Genomic DNA, 9,992 nt, shown 5'->3' on the forward strand with positions numbered 1-9,992 from the left:
GGCATATCAGAAGCAATATTTGTCTTATGCAGAGCGAGGGGAAGTGTGGAGATAATCGCTGATATTTCAGAATTATAAAACTGCATTTTAAACGAGAGTTGCAAACAAAATATTTGCTATTATTTCAATTTAATATTTCTTTTGTCTCATTTATAGCCCACAGTTTCTGCCTGGATTTTAACCAGTTAGCAGGTGATATAAACGTACATAGGATACATAAACAGATGTGCAATATTAAAAAAAAGGAGCTATGGAACCTGATGATGCTTCATTACTAGTTAAAATATTTTCCTTCAAGAGGGTCTTAGAAGACTTATAATCTGCATCTTCTATATAAAAAAAAAAACTATTAGAAAAACGTAATGTTTGCCTTTATGCAGATGACACTAATTCATAACCAAAATTTCCTGGAAGAGGGTCTTGGAAAACTGTTATAATCTGCCTCTGATTTAAAAAAAACTAAAACGATTAGAAAATCTTAATGTTTTAATGCTTTTATGCAGATGACACTCTAATTCTTAAAAACTTTTTCCTTTAAGGTTATTTTGTAAGAATGGGAGAATCTGCATCAGATATTTAAAAAAAAAACTTCATATTAGTCTTTACATTGATTCTCTATTCTTATCCAAAACCTTTATCTTACATTAAATAACACAAAAAACAACCGTTTGTCTTTATGTAGAAAAAACTTTACTCTTAGTTAAACTCGTCTTTCAAAATAGTCTTAATTCAGAGCCATGCGTATTATCTTACTCATACCAGTTATTTCAATTTCCAGATCTCAGAATTAGAAAAATACTTGCTACTACTGTGGCACACTTCTGAAGAAAATCAAATATGAACATATATAATAAATTGCTAATGTTTTCTTTAATCTGGTCTCACTAATAAAAAAACAAAAATCTGAGCTTCTTTAATTGTATTCAAAATAACAGCATTGTGTTAAAAGTAAATAAAACTTAAATACTGGTGATACCTGTTAATTTTCCATGCATCTGGAAGCATTGTTAACACTTCACAACCTTTTCCAAATCAAAATGAGAAGGGGAAATGTATCAGAATAACAAAGTGAATAATTTCTCTTTAAACCAATCAGTGGGATATTTAGTAAACTATAACATCTTGTTTTTTTGAACAGTGAGGCTTTTTGGGGCTTCTAGCCAATAGTTTGGCGTCACAATGTTGACACAACGCTAACTGTAGACCTTTTATAATCATTGGATGTGCTGCCATTTTGGTCATATTTTGATTCATTCTCTTCATTGTCTTCAATGTCTTCCTGGTTTTACGTTCTGCTTTGAAGTGTGCGTAATTTTCTTCACTTGTGTTTTCCAATCCAATTTTTGATTTTAGTTTCCAACACTGTTTAAGTTAATGATCCAACTACGCAGAATGAGCGTCATGTCTGCCACAACCGTAGAGTCTGCTGGTTTTCTGTCGCTCTACTGCAGCCACCGGTAAGTCGTTTTCCCTCCAGAAATATAATTGATACTAAGACGACAGCAAATGATCTAACGATGTTGAAGTAGTTTCATTTTGGACTAAACTTTACATGGAGGTAAATCAAAGCAGCTGCTTTTCACCGTTTTTATCAGCCAGCCACATCATTAGGATCCTAAAGAGATACAGGATTTGAGGCGGCAGCACCTGGTGTTTGCTTTTCTCCTCTTTTTTTTTTTTTTTTTTGGTAAGATGAGGTATTCCTAATGAGAGTTTTATTTGTGCTCTGGAAAAAAAACACATTTGGGAATAATTCCCTTTATTTACTGGTCAGACAACAAATTGGCAACAAATCCAACTGGCAGCTCATTAAATTTCCTGACCTGTCATTTTTCAGGACAGATGGTGCCTCTGACACATCATTTGGAAGCAGTAGTGATAGCCGGTATAGGCCTGTGAAAAATCTCTGGGGTCTTCCACGAGCCTTTAACGTCCAATTAAATAACTTAAAAAAACATTAGTGTCTTTTGAAAAGTCTCAGCCTGTAGGCACAAACTATACATCTTAAAAACATACAAAAAATAAATTTTCACTACAAAAAGGGAAGTAAAAGTAAGTAAAATTTTCTTGAAATTAATGTATTTTTCCTTGATTTAAGCAGGTAAATAAGACTATTTGCCAATAGAGTGAGTATTTGTACCCCTAAAATAAGATAATTAGACATCCTGCCCGTGAAATAAGATGATAGAGATGAATTGTTCCTATTTTAAGTGCAAAAATCTTATTCAATTGGCAAATAGTTTTATTTACCTGCTTAAATCAAGGAAAATACATTCATTTCAAGAAAAGTTGACTTACTTTTACTTCCCTTTTTGTAGTGTATTATTACTTTTACATGACTTAACCGTTGTAAATGATGCTGGTCAAAATAGATTGTCAAGTTCAGAAACAAATTTTTGAAGGTACAGTTTACATTAAAATGTTGATTAATTTAACCTCTAAGTGTATGGAGATAACAAGGTTTTCACTTGATAATAAACATCCATCTATTTCAGACGTGTTTGAGTCTTCTAGTTTGGAACGTTTGCTCATTTATATTATCTGTTTGATCTTTGTATTGAACTCATATTTGGAGTTTTTTTGCCCTAGAAAGTACAGAGAAAACAGGACATACTATATTTAAGAAAATTGTAAATCCGTTGAATTTTGTTGGTCATACTGATGCTTCCTAAAGGAGCTGCCTGGATCGTGAGGATGGGGGTGGGGATGGTGCCTCTTTTCTGGCACTATAGCCGGATATTATTTGTTGAGCATAAGTAGGTTTCATCACACTTCATCCATACTGTTCACCTGAAACTAAACACCAATTTTGACCAATCTGCGTCTTGAACCTGCTCAGAAACTCAATTTTCCTCTAACAAAGATTAGATGTACTGGTGGCGGAGGAAATAATGAGTAAACCAGCTCTTATGCCAGCAGTTGGAGATCTACACACATTCTGAGAGTCGGTGCCATAGAAAACCTGTTAGTACGTATGTTGTAGCATATTTATTATTGACATGCTCTTACAAATATTTACAGTCAGGAAATAACAAAAACGCCTACTTAGCATCTATGTTAGCCTGTCAAAAGAAACATAAGCGCACTCTAATTATGATCTATGGAAAAATCCTTAAAACAAACGTGGAGGTTTATTCATTGACGTAAAGCAGGTTTAGAAAATAGGTGATAATATCCAGTTCCTTTGACTTATAATAAAATTCCCTCTTATCTGCTCCAGAAAGCTTTGGAAGTGGGCAAGAAATTTACATACGAGCCTAATGTTTCCTATGCAATAATCTTTGCTATGTTCAAAGCTGTGTTTGTCTTTAGAGGTATTTATATCCGTCTATCTTAGGGAGCCCATGTTTCAGTTTGTAGCCGATGGCAGTATATCGTACTCTGCCAGAAGCACAAAACTGTTCTCCCTAAGTTTTCTAACTCTGACCAAATCCCCACATTCCTGTAGCTGAATCAGACCCTGTTCCCCTCTCCCGTACTCTCGCTCCCGATCTTTCAGCGTCACCTCTGTCCGCCTCCCGCAGGCCTGCCGGTAGACGTACCTCACCCCGACCACCAGCGCCATGCCCAAACCAGCCGAGCAAGCCAACAGCATGCCCAGCTCCCAGGCCCTGTGTCTGGGGACGATGTCTGGGTACTTCCCTTCGTTCTCCGGAGTTTCTGAGGGACGCTTTGGTTTGGTATCAGTGTTGTGAATGTTCGGCTGGATCTCTTGGCCACTATTTGGTCTGAGGTTGGGATAAGGTTTGGGGTTTGGATGGACAACCTTTCTGTGCGCAGGTGAGGTGAAGTGTGTCTTAGTGTCAGAGATGATAGAGTCAGTCTGGGTTATCAGCTTCTCACCTACAGTGACTTTGTGAGGCACAGATGATGGTAAAGGAGTGTTTATAAAATGATAGGGGGCTGAGGTTGGCTCTGGGTAAGGGGAGGTGTTGGGCGACATGAAAGATGTTGAACTCGCTGTTGAAGGCAAGGTAGCTGAGAAGGAGGGAGGAGTTAAAGTAGGAGCTGAATGGTAAAACAATGAATTTGAAGAGAAGGATGAGAAAGCTGGGGGCCCGGTGGAAGCTGAAGAAAACGTAGAACTTGTGCTATACAGGGGAGAGAGTAAAGCAGTCAAGGTAGACGTTGATGGATGGTTGGAGGCATTGACGGAAGAAATGGTGGAAGAGGTGGGGATGGTCGGCGGAGCTGTTTGGCGTTGTTGGGTAAAGGTTAAATGAGGAGGCATGGAGATGGGGTAAGGTGAAGGGAGTACAGGATGAGCTGCGGTTGTTTTAGGTTTGTCTTCAGAGGGGGGAGAAGGGGAATGAATGGAAGATGTTGATCTGACTGATGGGTTTTTAGAAACCGAGACTGACCCTCCAGATTGGTGTACAGTGAAGTTGTCACTGAGGTGAATAACAAAAGAAATGTTTAAGGAATCAGAGGAGGAGGAAGTGTTTGAGGGAACAAATGGCAGGGTTATCGTGTTGGTATGTTTTTGAGACTTAGGATCTTTTACTCCCGTGGAGACTGTGACTTGTTGAGGAGTTACAAAGGACTGAGAGAAAACCCGTCCTGTTTGGGAAGAGGGTCTGAAAGTCTCTGTTGACATGTCTGATTGGATTTTTTCTATTTGAAGAGGTAAAGGTTGAGCTTGAGTTGGCTTCATTACAGACAGGGCTTGAGGAAGAATGTTAGGCATGGTTGTTGGAGGTGAACTGGTTTGTTTTGAAGTACTTCTGGGTCCTATAGAGGTTTGAGACTTAAGATCTGCTTTAAATGCAGGCATTCGAAACCGAGAAGACTTGTATGATGACGCTTGGTAGGACGAAGTTACTTCTGTCTTGATTATGCTCATTTCAGACTTAGTCTGGATATTGTCCCCAAGTCTTTCTGAGCTAATTGAGGTCTCAAATTGTTTTGGTTGTTCGTTGCTCGGGTCTTTCGAATTGGGGTATGCGGATGGGGTATGTGGGCTGTAAAAGGTTTTCATAGGTGGACCTTGGGTTGTTTTTAGAGTCAGTGTCATGTAACCTTTTCTTCCAGGGTTGTTGTTCAGTTTTCGCTCCTGTGATATAATTCGGGGATCTTTGTTTTTTGTCAATAAGCCCTTTTCTGGGGATAAAGGGTCAAGAGGGTTTGACGGGACAAATGTGGCCAATGGAAAATTTGTATTAACCATGTATCTAGTGTCAGGTAAGGACAATCTTAAGGGAAAGTCCCTTGTGGTAAAAGAAAAAGGCGTAGTTGTTATCTCACTGGACACACCTGCAAAGACTCCAGGAGTTGCATGGGTGTTGCTTGGAAGAGATCCTGAAGTCAAAGTTTTCTTTACAGTCACTGTATGATCTGTCCAAGTCAAAGAGCTGTTTGTTTCTAAGGTTTTATGATCATCAATGGTTTGCGTTTTGAGAAACTTTAGAATCTCAGTTACACTTTTGATGTCCGAAGTAGAGTCCGAAGCAAGAGTCGCTCCTCTGACGGTTTGTTTCTTTGGTTCTTTGTTAGCAAGGGAAAAAGAAGGGAAAAAAATGAATAAATAATAACATTTTACAAAACCTTTGCTGTTCACTCTTTTTGGACATTGTCACCACAGTATGCCTACCTGTCTGGGCAGTAGTGGTCTTCTGAACAGCAAAAACTGGGCTTGCTCCATCCACCATTTTGGTCCTACTGCCTCTCCAAGCACTGGGACTCCGATCACGCACCACTCTAGACTCAATACCGGTCCAGTATATGAAGTAGGATTGTACCACAGTGATGCTGGAATACAGATGAAAAGAAGCTTTGTGTGTCGCTGAATGAAAATATAGCTGAACTAACTGTTTTTTGGTTTATTGGAGTTTCTTAAATGATTTATAGACATCAAGTAATGGCAGCTTACTGGAACCGTATGTCTCCCTTGGGCATGTCAGGAGCTCTCCACACAAACGAGAGGTTTCTCTTCAGCTGTTTGTCGGAGTGCGTGACCGTGTCACCCTCAAAGAGGCATCGTAAAGTGTGGGTACCTGGCGGAGTTCGAATCCAGGAGCCACCAACGAGAAGGGGACCGAGTCTCTCCGTCCTGACTCCAAGACCTTGTTCGAATCCATTTCTTTCACCACCAACGCTGCGGGCCTGGAGCAGAAAACCCATGAAGTCTCTGGAGCTTCGTACAGTGACTGAGTGTGGAGAGAGGGATTAATAGAGATAACAGCGGGCGTTAAGGATAATCTCAATTCAATTTTATTGATATAGCGCCAATTCATGATATATTTCATCTCAAGGCACTTTACAAAGTCAGATTCCATCAAATCCTCCAGATTATACAGGTTGGTCAGAAAGTTTCCTCTCTAAGGAAACCCAGCAGGTTGCATCAAGTCTCTCCAAGCAGCATTCACTCCTGAAAGAGCGTGGAGCCACAGTGGACAGTCGTCTGCATTGTTGATGGCTTTGCAGCAATCCATCATACTGAGCATGCATGAAGCGACAGTGGAGAGGAAAACTCCCCTTTAACAGGAAGGAAAAACCTCCAGCAGAACCAGAACCAGGCTCAGTGTGAACGCTCATCTGCCTCGACCCACAGGGGGTTAGAGAAGACAGAGCAGAGACACAGAAAGCACAGAAGCTCACATTGACCCAGGAGTACTTTCTATTGTAAAAGCAGATGATCTGTCTTCTCTGGATGATTTCACAGCTAACAGAACGCCAGACCAGGTGTACCTTCTATCAAGAGAAAAAAGACAGAGAACGAAATGTTAAAAGCTGAAATAATAACAAGCAATGCAAACTGGAGAACAGTAGGAGAACTCAGCAGAGTGAGAGAAATAGACCCCTTGGAGCTTGATTATTGAGGGCTTTATACATGACAAGGAAATTTTTAAATTCTATTCTTGATTCAACAGGAAGCCAATGAAGGGAAGCTAAAATTGGAGAAATATGATCCCTCTTGTTGATCAGAGCGGCAGCCCTCCTTATCTCAGAATCACGCTATTAACGCCTCATTAAAATGGTTACCTCTACAATTATCCACCATCTAAAAGAAGCTTGGCTCTGGTAGCGAGATGCCTAAGAGCTGTAAAGGTGCTTTTACACCGAATGCGAATGAGTGAGAGATTTACATGTCATCCCTACGTAAAGGGTGCTTTCAGGGGTGGATTAACGGTCTGTGATGCAAATGGCGGGAACTGTGGAAATAGAGCGACTCAAAACGTGTGGTAGATGCATGAATAGAGCAAAGGAAAATTTCGCTAGAGTTAAAAAAAATCAGAATTTATCTGTCAATTGACGTTGTGTTAAGGGTCCATTTATTTAAGCACATTTTTTATGTGTTACATATTTAAACAGTACAATTAGGCAATATTTCCGTTGAATGTTGAGGGATTTACCAACAGAAGATGCCTTCGTTCATGTTCCGGAGGAAGAGACGTTTTTTTTAGCTAAACTCTTAGCTTAACTGTAGACTGAGCTAGACTTTGGTCGACCCACAGCGCTGACATGGTGGAGGAGGCACACTCAGCATTTCTACTACATCTCGACAGCTTCCGGACGGGATCATAGCTCTGGCTGCGAGGAACGTTTTTCCTCCATCATAAATTGCTGAAATCTTGGGTCAGGTCGTCAGAAAATGGGACGGAAGTGGACGACCTACATTAACTCTACAGGGTGCTGAACTCATTCCTACTCAGGTCAGAAAATTACCGACATTTTTATGTACAACAAAAATTGCCATTGTTTTTTTTTAATTTTAACAATTCATCCGGTTCACTCTTCAAAACTCTGGATTTTGGTGTAACTCTAAGGTTCATGAGGACAATTTCCTCTATTGGCTGTTACAGACTGAAATGGCTTTGGAAACTACCTTTCTCTCCAAACTTACTACAGGTAAGATACTAAATGCTCCTTAATAATCCTCACATCCCAAACAAAAAAGCAAACTCTACCTTTACATAACCGGGTTATTGGGTACCTGTTATTAATTGCCCGGGCAGGTATGAGGAGGCGGCGGTTTCTATGGTGACAACGCTGTGCCTTGGGTCCAGGAGATGAGCGCGGATGTGTCCAGGAATCATCTCCTGGCAGGAAGTGCGGCTTGCTCCGTGAGAGAAAGATAAGATGGGTGAAGCTACGGAGCACAACACCACAGCTCCTCCCCAGAGGAGGAGGCTGGACGTCATCGTTTGACCTGCAGACAGACAAAAGTGGTTTATTTTCTTGTTAATTCAAACTACAAGGTAAGAATTAAACGAATATGATAAAAACGGTTGCAATTAAAAGAAAATCATTTTGTGTGTGAAAGTATTTTTAAATGCAACAGGTATAAAATTGTTGCTTGAAGCTAAAAGGCGATAAATATTTTTTCTTTACTTGTTTATTTGTCATTCTCTTAAGGACCAATCACCTTCATTATCCAGGCTGGTTTGCACATTATCAACGGGAATCAAACTCAAATACACACTTATGCCCATTTCCATTTCTGCTTAAATTTAAAACTGAAATTAGGTAAAAAAATAAATAAAAAATTAAAAAAGGGTAGCCTCTCTGTCAATTCTATGGTTTTTATCATGTTGTAACATTATTTCTGCTTATCTATGTGTATTAAACAGAGAGGAGGTTAGTAATTTTGTATACAAACTCTATAGTTAATACGTCTTTGCCACCAGGGAGAGGACATCTCTAAGACAGGGTGTAAATAAACAAAAAGCTGTAAAATATTTGCAACAATTACAAAGTTAAAAAGTCTCCAAAATGTGGCAAAAAATGTCAAAATGCTCAATTTTCCTGCTGATTTTTCCCCCTCCAGGATAAAATTGAATTGAATCACCTTCAAAAAATTCATCAGCCTCATTGCTACCATTAAAAATAAAATGAATAGATACCACAATAAGAGTGCTGTCACTGCTTTATTTATTTATTTATTTATTTATTTATCTATTAGGTCAATAAAACGAAATTTATATTATAATTGATTACAAAAAGGCAAATTGACCCAGAAACAACAAATGGAAAACAACTAAAAAGTTCTATCAGCAAATTCCTAAACACCCAGACAGTAAAACTGTTTTTCTTTTTAATAATGTTAAAATAAAGATATTTAAATTTATGGTCTTCTCTAAATAAAAGCAAGCGATTGGCTGCTGCACAGCGGCATGAATCTGCAGCAGCCTCACCTTTATGGAGCGGTGCCTTTGAAACGGGTCTCCTCTCGGTTCAGCCGAGCCGTTTTACTCTGGGAAAGAGGTTCTGATCCAGTTTCTGCCTCTCTTGTGTCTACAGGGAGGATTTCAGGACTTCACAGGATGCAGTGGGAGGAGGCACATAGAACCAGAACCAGTAGATGTTAGATCTGTCATGTGTGAACGTCACATGGAAGACCTGTTGGGTTTTTCATGTGAAGCATAGAAAAGTAGAAAAGACGGGTTTTATTCACCAAGTAAATAAGTAAGTGAACTTTATTTATATATTCACAGGATAAAAACCACAGAGTGCTTCACAATAGAAACAACCATAAAACAAAATAGAAAGACAAAACAGGAGAAATGCAACAAGCCGTGCAGGGGACGCTGCAAACATGTCGACGACACCAAAAACCGAACTCTCTGACCAATGTGTGAGTATGTATAGCTGAAAACTGCCATTACACATCACCCCGCCCCCCTCAGAGAAACACGGTGCTGGCAGCATGATGCTGTGGGGAGCCTGGGTGGAGCCAGATATTAGGCGAAAGGGAAGAAAGAACTAAAAATAAGAAAATTCTTCTTGAAATGAAAGTATTTTTCCTTCATTTGAGCAGGTAAATAGGACTATTTGCCAATGGAATAGGATTTTTGCACTTAAAATAGGAACAATTCATCTCCATCATCTTATTACAAGTGCGTTATGTCTAATTAGCTTATTTTAGGGGTAAAAATACTAATTCCATTGGCAAATAATCTTATTTACCTGCTCAAATCGACAGCAAATACATTAATTTTAAGAAAATTCTACTTATTTTCAGTTCTCTTTTTGCAGTGCAGAGGGAGGGGCTT

The 9,992-nt window shown here is 39.3% G+C and overlaps 1 protein-coding gene across 1 annotated transcript; it reads right to left on the minus strand.

Annotated features, from left to right (window-relative positions):
* Window positions 1–2,973: 2,973 nt before the first annotated feature.
* Window positions 2,974–9,312, minus strand: LOC110367429 (mucin-6). Its single transcript, XM_036146729.1, has 5 exons — window positions 9,135–9,312; window positions 7,934–8,149; window positions 5,870–6,146; window positions 5,591–5,748; window positions 2,974–5,484 (listed from the first exon to the last, which is right to left on the minus strand). Exons 2-5 carry the CDS (start codon window positions 8,139–8,141, stop codon window positions 3,350–3,352), a joined length of 2,778 nt encoding a protein of 925 aa, XP_036002622.1. The 5' UTR covers window positions 8,142–8,149; window positions 9,135–9,312; the 3' UTR covers window positions 2,974–3,349.
* Between the last annotated feature and the right edge of the window lie 680 nt (window positions 9,313–9,992).

This window comes from Fundulus heteroclitus, chromosome 14 (genome assembly GCF_011125445.2).
Source record: "Fundulus heteroclitus isolate FHET01 chromosome 14, MU-UCD_Fhet_4.1, whole genome shotgun sequence".
Taxonomy (NCBI): Eukaryota; Metazoa; Chordata; class Actinopteri; order Cyprinodontiformes; family Fundulidae; genus Fundulus; species Fundulus heteroclitus.